The sequence below is a fragment of the Peromyscus californicus genome, unplaced genomic scaffold, assembly GCF_007827085.1.
Source record: "Peromyscus californicus insignis strain IS unplaced genomic scaffold, ASM782708v3 Scaffold_13__1_contigs__length_99412109, whole genome shotgun sequence".
Classification (NCBI taxonomy): domain Eukaryota; kingdom Metazoa; phylum Chordata; class Mammalia; order Rodentia; family Cricetidae; genus Peromyscus; species Peromyscus californicus.
The window spans coordinates 9739881-9757495 of NW_026294424.1; the positions used below are offsets into that span (position 1 = coordinate 9739881).

The 17615-nt window shown below is 53.3% G+C and overlaps 1 protein-coding gene across 1 annotated transcript; it reads right to left on the reverse strand.

Moving 5' to 3' along the window:
* Positions 1 to 1791: 1791 nt before the first annotated feature.
* Positions 1792 to 17350, reverse strand: Myo1g (myosin IG). Its single transcript, XM_052734476.1, has 22 exons — positions 17181 to 17350; positions 15372 to 15580; positions 15124 to 15217; positions 14141 to 14306; positions 13849 to 13902; positions 13350 to 13460; positions 12976 to 13092; positions 12293 to 12517; positions 12062 to 12207; positions 11587 to 11701; positions 11195 to 11365; positions 10912 to 10982; positions 7957 to 8031; positions 7650 to 7782; positions 6917 to 7083; positions 6276 to 6483; positions 5522 to 5745; positions 4514 to 4658; positions 3353 to 3457; positions 3024 to 3137; positions 2175 to 2329; positions 1792 to 2100 (listed from the first exon to the last, which is right to left on the reverse strand). Exons 1-22 carry the CDS (start codon positions 17273 to 17275, stop codon positions 1944 to 1946), a joined length of 3057 nt encoding a protein of 1018 aa, XP_052590436.1. The 5' UTR covers positions 17276 to 17350; the 3' UTR covers positions 1792 to 1943.
* Positions 17351 to 17615: the final 265 nt, after the last annotated feature.

A 17615-nucleotide genomic window follows, 5' to 3' on the forward strand; every position in this document is an offset into this window, starting at 1 on the left:
CATGCTGTGGCAAGTGTGGATATATATGGGCCTTGGCCCTACACATATACACACAGCAATAAATAAAATAAAAGAGTTTGTGAATTCCGGACCAGTCAGGACTACACAGTGAGACCCTGTCTCAACAAACAAACAAATAAATATAAAACAAAGAGGGAGCTTGAGGTATAGATGGCCTGAGCTATGAGACCCTTGGGCTCATACCTTTGAGAAGAGGATGCAGACTGAGCTGCTGAGAGGCTTGCAGAGTCTGAGGGAGGGACTGAGAGGCTGAAGACTTGGGGGCTGGGAGCACTGTCTTAGTTAGCTTTCCATTGTTGTGATAAATACCATGACCCAAAGCAACTTAGGGGAGGAAATGCTTTGTTTGCCTTACACCCTATACTGTAAGGAAAGCCCAGGCAGGAGAGTAGAGGCAGGAACCTGGAGGCAGGAATCGAAGCAGGCACCACGGAGGAGTGCTGCTATCGGCTTGCTTTCCAGAATTTGCTCAGTTTGCCTTTTCACACAACCCAGGACCACCTGCTCAGGGGCTGGCACCGCCCACAGTGGGCCAGGCCCACTCACCTCAATCGTTAGTTAAGAAATGCCCCACAGACATGCCCAAAAGCCAGGCTGATGGAGGTAATTCCTCAGTCGAGTTTCCCTCTTCTGGTATTACTCTGGTTTGCGCCATGTTGACAAAAACTAGCCAGCACAGGGGCCGAGGATGTGTATGTAGGTCTGTGGACCTGAGGGGCTGAGGGGCTATGGGTATGAGGTTTGCAGAGTTGAGGGTTTGATGGTCTCAGGATATAGGGCTAAGGGACTAAGTGTATAAGGATCTCAAGGTCTGTGGGTCTGTAAATCTGGGGGCCATGCGTCTGAGAGACTGGGAGTCTATGGAGCTATGGAGTCCAAGAGTCTGAAGGGCTATGGGGCTGGGGAGCTGAGGATCTGTGGGACTAAGGACCTAAAGGGATGAGAAACTGATGGTGAGGTGGTGCTTGCCTATAATCCCCACACTTGGGAAGAGTGCTGTCATGAATCTGAGGCTGATCTGGGCTATAAAGTTCCACACTGATATGGACTACCTTGCCAAAAAACAAAGAAAAGAAAATAGAAGAGCTCTGAAAGACTGTAGGATACCAAAGGACTGGGGGCGCTGTGGGAGGCTGAAGGGCTGAGGGGCTGAGGAGAACTGAAGGGGGTAGAAGGGTCTGAGAGGCACTGAAGGCCTAGCAGGAGCAGGAACAATGCTGGAGATGTGCTTAGCTGACCGGAGACATGGAAATGTGTCTACCCTGCCCTCCCTTAGTGGCTGACCCATAAATCCAGATGCGGCGTTACTTTCCAGTGAAGGGGATCCTGGCTGCTAAGCCCTGTTCTCCAATAGCTCGCCCAGAAGAGATCCTGTCACTTCAGATGTTATACTATTGCCCAACACCCAACCTGGACAGTTAGCAGCTGGGTCATGGTTGTCCAGCAGCACACCCTGTAAGACCTCAGGGCTGCTCTGTCCTGTCCTGGAGCACCAAGGGCCATAATCCCAATGGGTAAGGAAGGAGAGAGACAAGGGCTGCAGAGGTATAAAGCCTGGAGACCATGGGAGCTGCCTTGGGTGTCCGGGGAAGCAGGTTTATGGAGAGCACTTCCCTCAAACCATGGGCTCTAAATGTAGCCTGTCTCTGGGTTGGGGCGCCAGCCTCTGGGGTCTTGTCACCCACTTCAGACCGGGTCCTCGGGCCTCCTGCTTTAGTTTATGTGGGACCCCTGTGGATGAGCAGAGAATGCTGGGTAAACATTGGCCAAGGCAGTGGCAGCCACACTAGGCACAAATATAGCATCTTTATTATGTGATGTTCCAGGCAGGGGTGGACAAGTCCTGGCCTTTCGTGTGGCCAAGGCAAGGCCAGGTGTTTTTAGAACTGTGTGGAAACCAAGCTAGACTGGCTTTGGTTTGCTCAGTGGCTTGGCCAGAGGAGGGTGAAGGCGCTGCGGCTGCATCGGAAATCTGGCTCAGGCTGCTCTGGCCTGGGCTCCACAGAGATGAGGCGCCGGGCCCCACGCTGGCTCAGTGGGATACAGTCAGAGACCCGGACCTCCAGGGTTCGTCCCTCCCTGTAGCAGGAAGAGCAGAGGGTCAGGGTGGCGAAGCTCTGTATGCCCACTTCCCAAAATGACCCGGGACTCACCCTTGGCAGTGGGCAGCCAGCATGCCCACCAGCTCCCCAATGCGATTGTCTAGCGGTGGCTGGGAACGGTGTAGACACACTACAAGATCATCATAGCCTTGGGCATGCAGCACTACCAGCTGGTCTCGTCCACTGGTCACACTCAGCCCTGTCACCTGAGCAAACAGCTTGGGGTCAGGGGCACATCAAGCCAACCACTTCCTTACAGGAGGACTTTCCTGAGCCCCACCTCGGAAGCCCTGCCCTTGGCAGAGTGTCCAGCCACCCCTCTGCCATCCCTACCTCCCCTCTCTGATCCCTGCTGACAGAGGGGAGGGTTGGCATGACGTCATGCAATGGGATATCGCTACTGTATCACACAGAGTGACACCAGGGGTCCTTTGACTCTCTTAGCAATGGAGTCACTGGGGTTGGGAGACCCAGAGGTAACACAGCCTCATCCTTGGCCCAGGCTGCTTCTTGTCCTATGAGAAAGAAGATTCTTGGGAACAAAGCTGCCATGCACAGGACCAAGTAGCCATAGGGCCAGACAGAGGAAGGGACAGGTCCCAGAGGAGGTGGCTAAAAGCTTTGGTGAGGGCTCAGATCTACACAGGCAGGAGATGCCCTAAGACAGCAAAGGCAGAGAGAGGGGCCATTTGGTTAGAGGATGAAAGTATGAGGTGGGGGAGCCGAGGCACTTGAGAAAGAAAGCCGCTATGTGGTTTTCAGAGGAGTGCTGCCACCCACTGGCTGAGGATGATCTGGACTACCCATCAGAGGTAAACAATGGAGGTGGCGAGGTAAGGCTCCCAGCCCAGGGTCCTCACAGACACTCTATAGGTGATGCAGAACGTCTACAGTGCTCACCGCATCCAGGGGCACAGCCCGCATCACCCGGTACTGTCGTCCAGGCTCCAGCTTGTAGAGATGCCGGTCTGTGAGGAGGAGGGCCCGGTCCCGGCTCTTTCGGAAGCGATTCACCTGCAGAAGAGCTGGCTGGGCCCAGGCTGGTACTGCCCAGCCTTCTCCAGGCCCAGCCACCCCAACTTCCTCCCTCTCTATGTCCTTTCCTCACTGACTGACCAAGGATGATGGTTTCTAAATGTCAGAAGTAACCAGAGCTGGGCTGAGGCTGCCTCAGGTCTCTTGTGTCCCTCGGATCTTTGTCCCCCGTGACCCCCAGGCCAAATACCGACCTTGCGCACGTGGCTGGAAAAAAGCACGGCTCCAAAACCATCCTTCTCCCGAAGTGCCTTTAGCTGCTCAGCAAACAGATGGGAAGCTGTGGGGTTGTCGGTGCCCTGAGGACAGATGATGGAAAGAGGTGTTTGGGATGGGGTCTGGATGCATGCTTGACTGACAGGAACTCAGCAGAATACAACTTTCCTTCTTCGCCTTGGTGAACCTCAGTCAAGGCCCTGTACATCAGCCGCTGAGCAAATGGGTTCTTTGAGAGCAGAGGGCACAGAACTTCACTGTTAGTCAGTCGAATGGCCTCCTTTTCCTGTACACTAGCCTAGCTGGCCTGACTATATGTGTAGTTCAAAAGACTCCAGAAGGCATGAATGGGTTGCATGTCTCATCCAACCACAAAGAAGTACCCTGAAGACCAGGCCCAGGGATGGTGTCATCGTATCAGTCAACTTGACACCCCTGAGAAGAGGGAACCTCAATGAGGAACTGCCTCCCCCAGACTGGCCTGCGGCATGTCTATGTGGTATTTTCTTGATTGCTTACTGATGTAAGAGGGCCCTGGCCACTGTGGGTGGTGTCATCCCTAGGCAGATGGGCCTGGGCTCCCTAAATGATAGCTGAGCAAGCCAAGGAGAGTGAGCCAGGAAGCAACGTTCCCTCATGGTTTCTGCTTCAGTTCCTGCCTTGACTTCCCTGGATGACTCACTGTACTCTGTAAACTAAAATGAACTCTTTCTCCCCAAGTTGTTTTTGGTCACAATTTATCACAGCAACAGAAGGCAAGCCAGGAGAGATGGTAACTTTACAATAGTCAGGAGAAGGTGAAGGGAGCCATGGCCACAGAAATGTTGGTAAGTGTGATGCGTGTGAGAATGTGTGTGCACACACAAGTGTGTGCTTATGCCTGAATGGGTACTGTATCTGAGCCTATGAAGGGGCAGCTATACCTGAGAACACGGGACTCTCAGGGGTCAGGGCTGCTCAGCAGAGTTCAGGATCGGGAATGGTTGAAAAATCCCCAAACCTCAAGCATGAACCTTTAGAGCAGGGCTGAGGAGAGGGTTCAACAGGCCAGGCAACCCCAGGATGGACAGAATAGCTGGGAAGACCCACTGCAGCGTCAGCTCTGAGCACCCATTGCCCCAGACCTGACCGATACTCACAGAGGACAGGTAGTCTCGGGCCCAGGCCCGTCGGCAGCCCCAGTCCTGACGCAATCCTTGCAAGGCCCCCATAGCGGCCACCTTGGCCTTGATCTGGGTCATGTCTGAAGGAGGGATGTTCTTCACTAACTGCCGGGCCCGCCACCTTGAAGAGGACAAGGATCAGAAGATACCTGTGTTCATAGCTTCTCCAGTCCCTCCCCCAGGGAGTCATTTCTTTTCTTTTCCTTTCTTTTTTAATTTTATTTTTGGTTTTTCAAGATAGGGTTTTTCTGTGTAGTTTTGGTGTCTGTTCTGGATCTCACTCTGTAGACCAGGCTGGCCTCAAACTCACAGAGATCTGCCTGGCTCTGCCTCCTGAGTGCTGGAGTTAAAGGCCTGCGCCACCGCCGCTCAGCCAAAAAGCCATTTCTTTTTTTTGTTTTTGTTTTTGTTTTTGTTTTTTCGAGACAGGGTTTCTCTGTGTAGCTTTGAGCCTCTCCTGGAATTCACTCTGTAGCCCAGGCTGGCCTCGAACTCACAGAGATCCGCCTGGCTCCGCCTCTCGAGTGCTGGGATTAAAGGCATGCGCCACCACCGCCCGGCCTAAAAAGCCATTTCTTAATCTGATGTTGACTGCCCCTTGGGTCCCAATCCCTGCCTACCTATCTGGCCTTGGCCTTTGTACCCAATGTGTGTCCCTAGGAGACAGCCTCCAAAGCCACAACCATTCAGCACCTCCTGTTCTGACACTTGCTTTGTGTCCTTCTGGAGAACTACTCAGACTTCAAGGTCCATACCAACATGGCGTCCCCATTTCCCAGCCTAGCTAGCTAGCTTCCCCCGAGAAGGCCATGACACTGGACCAGGACAGCACCAGGATAGTCATGGTACATTGATGGCCAGTTAATCGCACGCAGCCCTATCTTCCTGATGATTAAGGGGGTGGGGATGTGTCTCCCAGTCAGGTTCAAGGAGTCAGAGGACATTAGCTGAACGGAAAATCATACGGAGGGCTGAGGACGGTACCTGCTGAAGAGAACGTGGCAAGTGTCCTGGAAGGGCTGCAACACAGCGGGAGGGGGTGGCCACACCAGGTCGCGCCCGTAGAGTGGGGGTTGCCGGGCAGCCTGGAACCGCCTCTGCAGCTCCACCAGGTGAGCGCGCACCTTGTGCCTCCGGAACCAGCGCATGATGGTATAGATGGCCCTTAGTCGGCGGCAGCGCCACCTAGCCAGGGTACCCCGCCATGCCTAGATGGAACACATGGGATAGAACATGGGGTCACCCCCAAGCGCTAACTCTAAGTGTGGCCCTCAGTCGTTCCTGAGCACCCCTGGCTTGTCTCCAAGAAGGCTGACCATGCCTCCTGCTCTTTGGAGCCAATTCTATCTGGAGGCTTGTTCTTGGGCTGGCGTGTGGACCTCGAGGATAGACAAGCCCTGCTCAAGGCCCTGCAGGCTTTCAGCAGAGAGCAGCCCCTCTGTACCACACCTCATAAATTGGCACCCCTAGGCTCCCTAGGCAGAAAGCTTGTGTAGGAGAGAGGAAGAGAGGAGATGGACATGTTTTCTCCATGGCTCCCAGAGACAGAGGGACATCTCCAGCATGTGACCACCAGAACTCAGATTGAACACCCTACAGGGAAGGCAGCCAGGGACCCACACATAACTTGAAAAATATCAGGAACACCATCAGGCACGGAATGGGTGAGGCATATTCTGCAGATCTGTGTGGACACCCCCACCTTGGGGGGTGCCCACCCAGCACCCCCTCCTCGCACCTTCTGCAGCAATAACACAATGATGGGAATGAGGCGAGCTCGGCTCTGCTCCAGAGTGACTAGCGTCCTTGGGGATCGGATGAACAGCTTGCTGTGGCCAAAAGCCACATCGCCTTGCAGCCCATGCTGCTCCAGAAGAGCGCTCACAGCCTCCCTGTCAGAGCCCAGCAGGTGGTTGGGCCACGTGTACTCACAGGTCATCTTGTACCTGAATAGGAAGATGGGTACTGACATCAGGCAGTACACATGGGTCCCCGTCTCTGACCAGCCCTGGGAAGAATGTCGGGGTACTAGGAATCCCCAGGGCTGAAATCTTGACAGTATGCTTCTGGGACTATGACACTGGGCATGCCCCCGCCACCAGTTCCTTCCTAAGCTTGTTACATGTGTCCCCACATATTGCTTTGCACATAGACAGATGTTCATACACACACACACACACACACACACACACACACACACACACACACACACATCTTCCTCAGATTTTCTCACAGACATTTTGGTGTCTTGGGGCCAGAGGTACACTGGCTCCAACTTGCACTATCATTTAAGACATTATTTAGGGTCCCTCTGCTTCTACCCACCAGATTCCACACAGAGTCCACGGCCCACATGGTGATGGGGGTGGGAGCTTGTACCTGAGCAGGAATCGAGGGTAGGGCTGGCGGGAAGCAAAGCCAGCCCTGCGGACCCTCACGTTCTCCAGTAGCCCCAGGTATGCGACCTGGTGGCGACAGTGGCCTTCATCGAGCCGCCCGGCCACCTTGTCTTCATTGGGTTTGATGCAACGGACGTAGAAGGGCTCCTGTAGGGACAGAGGACACTTAGGGGCCTAAGCTAGTCACTTCTGTGTGTCCTGCCCCAAGAAGCCAGGGTTTCTCTGGCCCACAAGAGCCTAGATTAGCAGAGCTGGGACAAGCAAAATCACAGCAGAACAAGGGACCCAGAGCCTCACCCAGGCCGGGAGCCTAACCAGAGCCCAGAGCTAGGTTTCAGTCCAGAAAGGAGGAAGGAGCTCTTCTATCTCTCCTTCCTCCCTTCTTCCCAGAGAGGATACCATTTCTGGATGTTCTGTTAACACACTCTTCCATACCCTCCTCCCAGTCGCTCCTCTGACTTTTGACCTGATTTCCTGTCCATGTGGCTCTCAGACCCTCTTTTACCCAGGAGGCAGTGGGCTAGAGGTTTACTGGTTCCAAAGTCTGCCCTGTGTTCAGTGGTTGTTCAAGTCTGACCTCTGAGTCCCATATCTAACCTCTGCTATAGCTCAGGTCCCTAGTGGGGCAGACAGGGTTCAAGCAGACAGAATAAGAAGGCCCACGCCTCCATGATGTGTACCCAGGGCACAGAGAAGGATACGAAAGGTGATACCTTGGAAGCCAAGTTCTCCACTAGGGAAACCATGGAGTTCTTAAAGAGTGTGCCGGCTGTCAGGGGGCGCTTGGTCACTTCTGTGATGTCCTGTTGCCCATCTGGCCACATGGCCCGCAAGGTGGGATCCGCACTGTAAACACAAATTGCATTTACCGGATACCCTGGCAGGTATCCACGTAATCCAGTATGGCTCCAATAACTATATAGTTTTATATCTGAACCTCAGGCTGCCTGTGAGTTAAGTAGGGGTTAGGCCTCAGAGTCCCTGAAGACCCCCAGTGCTGGCGCAGCAAGCCACACTCACCTATTGTACAGCAGTCGTTTGAAGTCCTGGAAAAGGGAGTCTCTATTCTTGTCAATGAAGCCCTCCACAGAGTACCTGACCAAGACCAGAGTGGGTGAGCAGATCAAGGGCCAGGCAGACCACCCAGAAAGTCCCTCCCTTCGGCCATCTACCTCTAACTTCCTGGGTTCATTTCTTCCTGCCTGCTACTCTCTGCTTTCCCCCTGTCTCCCTCACATCTGTATTCTCATTGTCAACTACACATGTTCTCCTTAGGAGAAGGACTCAGTGGCTGAGGTCCCAGGACTGAAGCTAAACATCCCAGCACCAAATCCTAGCTCTTCCTCGAGCACACTGGGTGGTAGCTTTGGAAAAGCTATCCCATCACTCTGCTTCTTGAGGTGCATTCAATACTTGAAGCAGGTCTAACTGAGTGTTTACAAATACCAGCAATTACAGTTATGACGAACAACTCCAACCTTGTGACATAAGAGCCTCAGGATAATCATCTGGTTCTTGGACCACTAGAAAGCTAATTGATAAATATTGGCTCTGCTTGTAGCGCTGATGAAGACTCAAGACTCGGATTACTGTGAGCAGGTGTGATCATCTGTCTCCTCTCCTTGGGACCCTTCCATCAAATACTGTCCTTTTCTGAGTCACCTCAAATCCAATTTTTTTTTTGTTTGTTTTTTGAGACAGGGTTTCTCTATGTAGCTTTGGAGCCTGTCCTGGAACTCACTCTGTAGCCCAGGCTGGCCTCGAACTCACAGAGATCCGCCTGCCTCTGCCTCCCGAGTGCTGGGATTAAAGGTGTGTGCCACCACTGCCCGGCTCAAATCCACTTTAGAGAGGAATGAGAGGTAAATTATCAGTCATAACGACAATCCCAGGAAGAAAACCTAGGCTTTGATGCTCAGGGCTGTTGTGCTAGCTAGTTTAGTTTTTTGTCAACTTGACACAAGCTAAAGTCATCTGAAAAGTGGAAACCTCAATTGGGAAATGCTTTCCTCAGTTTGAACTGTAGGCAAGTCTGTGGGACATTTTCTTTTTTATATATGATTGTTAGAGATTTATTTATTTGTTTGTAGTTTATGTGTATGGGTGTTTTGCCTGCATGTATGTCTGTGCATGACTTGTGTCTTTGGTGCCCATGGAGACCAGAAGAAAGCATCAGATCCCCTAGGACTGGAGTGATAGACAGTTGTAAGCTGTCATGTAGGTGCTGGGTATCAAACCCAAGTTCTCTAGAAGAGGATCCAGTATTCCTAAGCACTGAGCCATCTCTCCAGCCCTGGGACATTTTCCTGATCAATGTGAGAGAGCCCAGACCACTGTAAACAGAACTATCCCTGGGAAGGTGGTCCTGGGTTCTGTAAGAAAGCAGGCTGAGCCAAGGAAAGCAAGCCAGCAAGCATCACTTCTCCTTGGCCTCTTCTTCCATTCCTGCCTGGAGTTCCTAACCCTCCTTCCCTCAGTGATGAACTGTAATTGAATTATGTGACTGAAATAAACCTTTTCCTCCCCAAGTTGCTTTGGTCATGATCTGTGTGGGATGTCTTTCTGTATGCTGTGAATATGTGTTGCTCCCACCGGCTAATAAATAAAGCTGTTTGGGCCTATGGCAGAGCAGCTTAGAGGCCGACAGGAAATCCAAAGAGAGAAACAGGAAGAAGAAAGGCAGAGGCAGAAGAGACAACATGCCAGCAGACCGATAAAGCCATGGAACACATGGCAAAACATAGATTAACAGAAATGGGTTAATTTAAGATATAAGAGCTAGCTAGCAAGAGGCCTGCAATAGGCCATACAGTTAGTAAGTAATATAAGCCTGTGTGTGTTTACTTGGGTCCGAGAGGCTGCAGGATGGGCAGGACACAGAAAAACTTGTGGTTTTACAAAGGTCCTTATCACAGCAATGGAAAGCTAACTCGGACAGGTGTCTGGAGACTGCAGTGAGCCCCCACCTGGGGGCTAATTATAAATGCAGGACCTTAGCCAGGATGTCACGGTACACGGACATAACCCCAACAATTGGAAGGCTGATGCCAGAGTATGGAACATGTAAGGACTGGAGATACATTCACTAGAACAGTGTTTGCCTATCATGTGCACAAGGCCCCAAGTTTGATCTCCAGAACAAAAAAAAAAAAAAAAAAAAAAAAAGGAAGGAAGGAAGGTAGAAAGGAAGGAAGGAAATGAAAAGGGAGAAAAAGAAGAAAAAGACAAAAAGAAATGCAGTGTTCTGGCTTTCTAGGACCCACCTTCCAACCTGAAGCTCCCTCAAATAACAAGGGTAGGATAGGGCTCTGGAGTGGGTATTTTGTTGTTGGTAGTTTTTTGTTGTTGTTGTTTATTTGTTTGGGTTTTGTTTTTTGTTTGTTTTTTTGATTTTTCGAGACAGGGTTTCTGTGTGTAGCTTTGTGCCTTTCCCGGAACTCGCTTTGTAGACCAGGTTGGCCTTGAACTCACAGAGATCCGCCTGCCTCTGCCTCCCGAGTGCTGGGATTAAAGGAGTGCGCCACCACCACCCGGCAAGGTAGTTTTTTTGAGACGGGGCTCCCTGTCTGTCCTGGAAATTACTATGTAAAGCAGGATGGCCTTGAACTCACAGAGATCTGCCTGCCTCTGCTTTCTAAGTGCTGGAATTAAAGGTGTGGGCCATCATGCCCAACTTGACTTGGGTTAATTTTTTTTAAGATTTATTTATCACATATACAGTGTTCTGCATGCATGTGTGCCTGCACGCCAGAAGAGGGCACCAGATCTCATTATAGATGGTTGTGAGCTACCATGTAGTTGCTGGGAATTGGACCTCTGGAAGAGCAGGCAGCGCTCTTAACACCTGAGCCATCTCTCCAGCCCTGACCCGGGTATTTTAAAAGAGCTTCTAGATGCATAGAGCTGGGGTAGGACACTAAACTTTGTGTCTTTCCTGTACCTATGCTTCTTGGGACTTCTGAAGGTGGGACTTACGTGACATCCCCTGCATAATGTTTGATCCGGAAGTCTCGGCCAAATTCCATGGTTTTGTCTGTAGGGCAAAGCTGTGGGACAGGCCAAAGTAAGACACCGACAAGAGAGGCAGCGTTGTAGTCTATGTGAGGGGACAGTCCCACAGCCACCCTTGCTGGACAGAGGTAACTGTGACCTTAGTGGCACCAGGCTAGGTTGGCCAAGAACCCAATGAGGCATGAGCATCATAAATCCTCTGTACGTGTCCCCCGTCTCTGCCATAGCACAGGGACAGCTAGAGCACCTGGCGGCTGGAGTAGTGAGGGTGGTGGCGGTGGTGTGTGTCCAGGGTCTGCAGGAAGATTCTGTCAGTGATGGGGCCTGCCGTGCTGCAGGCCTCGTCTAGTACAGCCAGGATGCCTCGGTGGGGCCGCTCCACTAGTTCCACAATGGTGGCGTTGTTGAAGTATTCGATCTGGAGTGGCGATCACCAGGAGGGAGGCTCTAGAAAAACTCCTGACCCTGGCCAGTCGTCACCTCCCACTGCTCAGTGTCTGCTTATTGGCCTCCGGGTCTCATGAGGCTCCTAACGCATCCTCCTCCCTAACAACCACCCCCCCCCCCCCGCCCCGCCCCGCCCAGCTTTGCCCCACCCCCGCCCCGCCCCGCCCCGCCCCACCCAGCTGCCGTGCTTACACTCTGCCAGGCGATGCCCTCACGCTCATATTCCTCCTGCTCTTGCTTCAGGATAAGCTGGATAAAGAGCTGCTGGAGCTTCTCATTGCAGTAGTTGATGCAGAACTGCTCAAAGCTGGGGGGGTGGGGTGGGTGGGACCTTCAGAGGGGCTCTCACTCCTTGCAGGTAGGTAGTGATGGACAGCTGCCTCTCTCCTAACAGCTCTGCACTGTGGGTTATGAACTCTCCGCCCGACCACCCCATGCTCCAGAATGGACTTGGGAGCCACCAGCAAAAGAAGCGAGCCCCCAAATTCTTCCTGTCATCAGGTTACTTAACTGGCTGGGGGCACAGCCAAGACAAGCTTAGAGGACTCAAGGACCAGCAGGAGACTCTAAACATTCCTTCCTCCCGGCCCAACCAAAATTTCTGGATTACCGTGGCCACAGTGGTTACAGGGTGAAAGGTACAGTTGTGGTTGGCTGGGTTGCCTACCTGTTGACGGGGAACACTTCAAAGCCATAGATGTCCAGCACACCAATGACTGTGTCCTTGCCGTCACGACGAGGGTCACGGCCCCGGGGTTCCATGATGCCATTGATCCTGTCCACAACCCACTCAAACAACCTCTGGTACACCGCCTGGAGTAGAACATGGTTTTTGTGATACCAACCCACCATCCTTATCAAGGCCCCATGGTTTCTCCCTCCAACTCTCTGAGAATACCTTGGCACAGGCGTCCCGGGCATAGCTGGCCTCAGCCACGGTGTGGCCCTTCTCTATGAGTTCTCGGCCTCCTGAAGCCACTGTACGAGCCAGCAAGGTTCGAAGAACAAGGTCCTTGGGTGTGGCTGTTAACTTGGCCACATAGCCCACCAGGGCCTCCTCAGCCACTGCCAGGCCTCCTTTCTGTGGCCCATTTTCTTCTGTCTCCACAAACTTGATGTTTCCCTGGTGATGAAGGGATCATCAACAGTCTAGGCTCCATGTCCCCATGGAATCTAGCTGCCTTTGGACAGAGAGAAGGGAAGGTAGAGGATGTGGATGTGGGGGAACACAGCTTTCTCTCACACAGCACTGTCTACTGATCGCTGTGGGCCACAGACACATCAGAGTTCTAAAACCTTCAACTGAGGTCTCCTAGAGAGAACTGAAGTCGAGAGGCGTTGAAGAACAGCCCACAGGCCACAACGCCAGAGGCTTGATCGTCAAGGCTCAGCTGTAAAGGAGCATAACCCAGGCTCCCAGCTTTCTACCAGACCCCTACTGTGCCTCACCACCTCAGACTCAGCAGGGGAGGAAGGCCGTTCAATGACTTTGCTGGAATATCCCCCAGTGAGTCCAATCCTTCCCCCACGAGGTTCCCAGGAGGAGAGGTTGCCCTCCCAGGTCATCCAGGCCAAGCTCACCAGGTGCAATATAGCAGCTAGGATTCGATGGATGGACTCCATCTCCTCGGGACTGAAGCCAATGATCCTCATAGCCTCCATCACGGCTTGGTGGTTCTTCTCATCACTATCCAAGGCCTAGGGAAGAAAGTGTTTACCACTCAGGCTAACATGGGCCCAGGACGGCTAACATGGGCCCAGGACACCTGCCTTTGATAGGCCTCAATTCCTCCATCTCAGGCTATCTCTTCTCCATCCCTGGCCCGTGCTCATCCTGTATCCTGGCCCCTCCCTGAACTGTGTCCTCTCCCACTTACTTGAGCTGTTCACACCCTCTGGCCTAAGGCAACCACTGTCTACTCCCAGAGTCTGAGACCCGTACCCCTTGTCCTCACATTGTGCACTCCCATGTTGAGCCCAGCTCCCTGACGTGTGAAATTATACACAGCAGGATTTCTCTCCAGATGTAATCCTTGCAGCTCTTGGTCGTCACCGCCCCTAAGCAGCTGGAAGGCACAGAAGTCCTCTAGTTAGGCACTGAGTTTCAAGGGCCCTCCTCTACCGACCCCATCCCCCAACAGGAAGAGGATGACTCCAACACAGAACCCATAGAACAAACTGTGTCCCAGGGTACTTATAGTCTCTGGGTCTCAGATGTTGGAGACATCTCCATTTTCAAGGATCTCCCGCCCTCTGGTGCCTGGGGTGAAGTACGATGTTTGGGATAGATGTCAGGGGAATATAGATAGTGTTTGGGGGCAGGTCAGTGTGGGATAGAGAGGGGAAACTGGAGGAAGTGAGGAAGGGATGGAAGACAGGCCAGCCTATTGCCCTTCCCTGCCTCTCCTTGTTTGATAGTTTGCTCTCATCCCCTCCTGCCTCACAGAGGCTTACCTGGTAGAAGGCGTGGAAGTTCCTCTCACCCACATGCTGCTTGAGGACCCTAGACTGAGGCAAGAGGGGTAGTTGGATCCCAGTCTGGGAGCGGGTCTGTACCGAGGACCCCATCTGTGTATCTCCAGGTGGAAAGCATCCCAGGAGGAGGAATGCTGTGACAAAGGTCACCGAGGCCCAGAGACGGGCCACTCAGAGCTCTGCTTTCCCAGTGTGCAACATCAAGTCAGTATGTTCCCAGTCCCTGGGACCTTCACGTCAGGGGAAGGGTCTCCTCAGCCCACCCGCCCACCTTCTCCAGCAGATAGCTGTGGATGTGTCCTCCAACAGGATCCCCCTTGAAGTCGAAGTTGATGTCCATGTACTTGCCGAAGCGGCTAGAGTTGTGGTTGCGATTGGTGCGGGCATTGCCAAAGGCTTCCAGCACACAGGTGGACTTGAGTAGCACATCCTTCACCCTGTACAGGACAGAGGGACTGGGGGCTCAACGCAAAGACCCCCATCTAAAGGACAATCACAGCATCTCAGGGTGGGCCAGGAAGCCGAGCTGGCTGAGGGGTGAGTGGTCCACCGTGTTCAGAGTGCCCTCTGCCCTGTGCATAATAGTCAGCTTCCTTCTGAGACCTGCGGATGCTCTTGTCCAGCTTGCTTGCATCACACACATTGTCTGTGCAGCTCTGAGCCCAGAACGCGTGCGCAGCAAATGCTATGTTCTGTTTCTTGTGGTCACCCCCACGTCCCATCTGTTTTGCAGTAGCCTTTAGCTACCGTTAGCGAGCAGTGATGGTCACGTGCCGGGAGACTGACATCCTTGCAGGAGTCCTGCAAGCCCCGACCACAACATTACTACTGGAAGAGACAGGCTAAGACCCAGGAAGGTACTTCCGCGGGGCCTGGATGGGGAGTAGAGGGCTAGGCAAGCCAGTCCATTTCCTGGATCAGGCAACTGGAACTTGTATGTCTGCCTGGCTCTCCTCACCAGGCTGTCAATTTCTCCAGACTTCTGTAGACGCCACAAAATGTCCCCTTTCCTGCTTTGGGACCTGTTGATGCCACCTCCTTCCCAGTTGGCAGTGTGCACACCTCCTCTGAGTCTCAGCCCCCTCATCCAAAAGGTCCTCGGTGTGGCTTTAGAATATGGGTAGCGACCGGGAGCCTTCCTGACAGAGAGCTAGCTGCTTGAGCTGGCCTTTATCCTTCATTTGTTGCTTCCTAGCCCAAGGCCCTTCCCCTAGCAAAGATGTCTCAACCCTGCTGGGACCCCTCAGTGCTCACCTCTCCACCTCAGCCCTCTGGCTTGGGTTGGTGACTGCAGCGATGTACTGCATGATGTGCTTGCTGGCTTCTGTCTTCCCTGCCCCACTCTCCCCTGCCGAGAAGAAAGGGAATGGTAGCATCAACCACATTGCCCGCCCTAGCCCACCCAGATCCTTGTTCCTGTCCAGTCTTTAGAGGTGAGAGCACCACCACCCTCGCTCATGAATGAGGCATGACTCTGGCATCCGGTTCAGAGGCACGGGTACCTGAGATGACGATGCAGGTGTCCCTGGATCTACGCTTCATTGCCTTGTAGGCAGCATTGGCCACAGCATAAAGATGAGGTGGTCGCTCGTAGAGCTCACGGCCCTGGTACTTGGCAATGGCCTCTGGCCCATACAGAGGCAGCTCCTGGTAGGGGTTCACGGATACCAGCACCTCACCAATGTAGGTGTAGATACGGCCCTTCTCAAACCTAGGTACAGCAGAACAAGGCCTCAGCATTCACATCCATGGGAGGTCCACGTGGGAGGCCCCACGCAGTCAAGAATCCCATCCCAGAAAAGATCATAGAGAGGAGGAAAGGGGGGCCTCATTGACTTAAGACTCCCCGGTGCCGTTCTGAGTAAGCTGAGCCACCCAGAACAGTCATCAGCACAGTGCCTAGTGTGTGGTCCATGCTGCTCTCTAACAGGATGCTCAGGTCCCAGGAATCAGGACCATCCCTTCCACAAAGGGAACTGACTTGTGAAAGAACCCTGGGACTTTCACAAGAGTCAGGCTGGCCCCAGGTGACCCCTGCAGAACAGCTGGGCTGATGAGACTGAGAAAAGGGGACTCTTCCAGGGAGGGGGCCTTGGTTGTTTCCTGTGTCAGAGTTTAGGCGGGACCAGAGCCGGAAGGGGACTCGCCCTGCCCCACCCAAATCATAGGGTGGTGATTTGCTAGCCTTTGCACCCCCTAGTCATGGCCACGGCCCCTCTCCAACACATCTTCAGACTTCTCCACCCTTCCGTTCACAAACCAAGTTAGCAGCAGGAGCCCGGGGCTGTACCTCTCTTGGATTCTGTGCTCTGAAAGGAGTATTGACCTGTCTGCTCCTTGGGGCCCCAACTGCCTTCGGTGTGTGAAACCCGCTCAACCCCAGGCAGGAACTCTTTAGGGTTCCTCTTTCTCTGCCACTTGTGACATGGGTACTCCCAGGGACTACAGACTGTGTGACCTGCAGCCACTGTCCTCTGGGGCTCAGCGTACAAAACGGAGACGCATGATTGTGAGCTTGCTCTTCATGAGAATGAAGTAGACTGACAAAGAATTGACTCATTTCCTGGAGAGCCCTCTCCACGGGTCAGCCTGTGGCTTCCACCTCTGTGCCTAGGGAGATTCCTTGTCCTCAAGTGCTCTCCAAGGAGCTTCCTTGCACCCAGCAGATCTCCCCAGGAGGCAGGCATGAAGTCCAGCTGCACACAAGGCCACTTGACATACCATGCTTCTAGCTCCTGGAGCCCTCCCTGCCTTCCTTCCTCAGTGGTAAAGCAGGCTCAGGTATCAGTGCTACCAGTGGTAGCCTGCGGCCCCTCTCACGAACAACCCAGAGCATCATGCCAACTTGCTGCAATGATCGGGACCCTAGGGTGGAGCCCACTTCATTTTGAGGTTCCTAAGGAGGCTCAAGTCAGATCCCACATGAGACCCAGGGAAGAAACGTCTACAGGTACAGAGAGAAAAAGGCAGTATAGTTCCTGGTCCCCATGCCTTTGCCCATCTTTCTCAAGAGGGCATCACACTCTGGGCTTGTCAACTAGGGTGTGGTGAGAGCGCTTGGGCAGCTCCAGTTCTGAAAGCTGGCTGCTTTCTGGGTGGCCATTATCTCCTGGAGTCACTCTCATTTCAGCCTGTATTGTCTAGGTATGTGTAACCTTGTCCCCGGTCCTGATGATGGGACCAGTCAGTGTACCGTCCTTGCTTCCCTCAGGTCTGCGTGGATGAGAGGGGAGGGGAGGAGAGAAAGGAGCCCATCACCCCTCCCCGCCACACACACACACACACACACACACACACACACACACCCCTACCTGAGCCGTAGGTTCTTCATGAAGTCCTCCATTGTCAGCTGGTCCAAAAGCACGAAGTCAGGCTTTCCATACTCAGGACCTTCCTCATCCTCCATCCTGCCCACTGGAAGCACCCAGAGCAGGGCGCCAGAGCTTTCTGTACAGGGGTGAAGGGGAAGACAGAAAGGGGAGGCCCAGCCCTGCCTAACTCCTACAGTACTGCTGTAAAGTAGGAAGTGGGTTTTGCCGGGGGGAGCTGGCCCTGCCCACTTGCTGCTGCGGCTCCCTTGCCTGGGCGCTTCAAGTGCTGTTTCCTGCTCCCTGGCCCACAGTCTGCTTAACGGTCCTCTGTTCTGATGGGATCCTTGTCCTCCTCAAAGCTCTTTTCAAGCTAGGCATAGTAGTACATGCTTGCAATCCCAAGCACTCCAAAGGTTAAGGGCGGGCTGGGGACGT

What these genes read in the sequence shown, in the direction of transcription:
- Myo1g (XM_052734476.1), bottom strand. Translation starts at nt 17,275, where the DNA reads ATGGAGGATGAGGAAGGTCCTGAGTATGGAAAGCCTGACTTCGTGCTT. An exon ending in TGCCACGTTCTCTTCAGCAG is followed by an intron (nt 4,659 to 5,521) that starts GTACCGTCCTCA and finishes GTCCTCTTCAAG; the next exon opens with GTGGCGGGCCCGGCAGTTAG. An exon ending in GGGCTGTGCCCCTGGATGCG is followed by an intron (nt 2,330 to 3,023) that starts GTGAGCACTGTA and finishes CTGTTTGCTCAG; the next exon opens with GTGACAGGGCTGAGTGTGAC.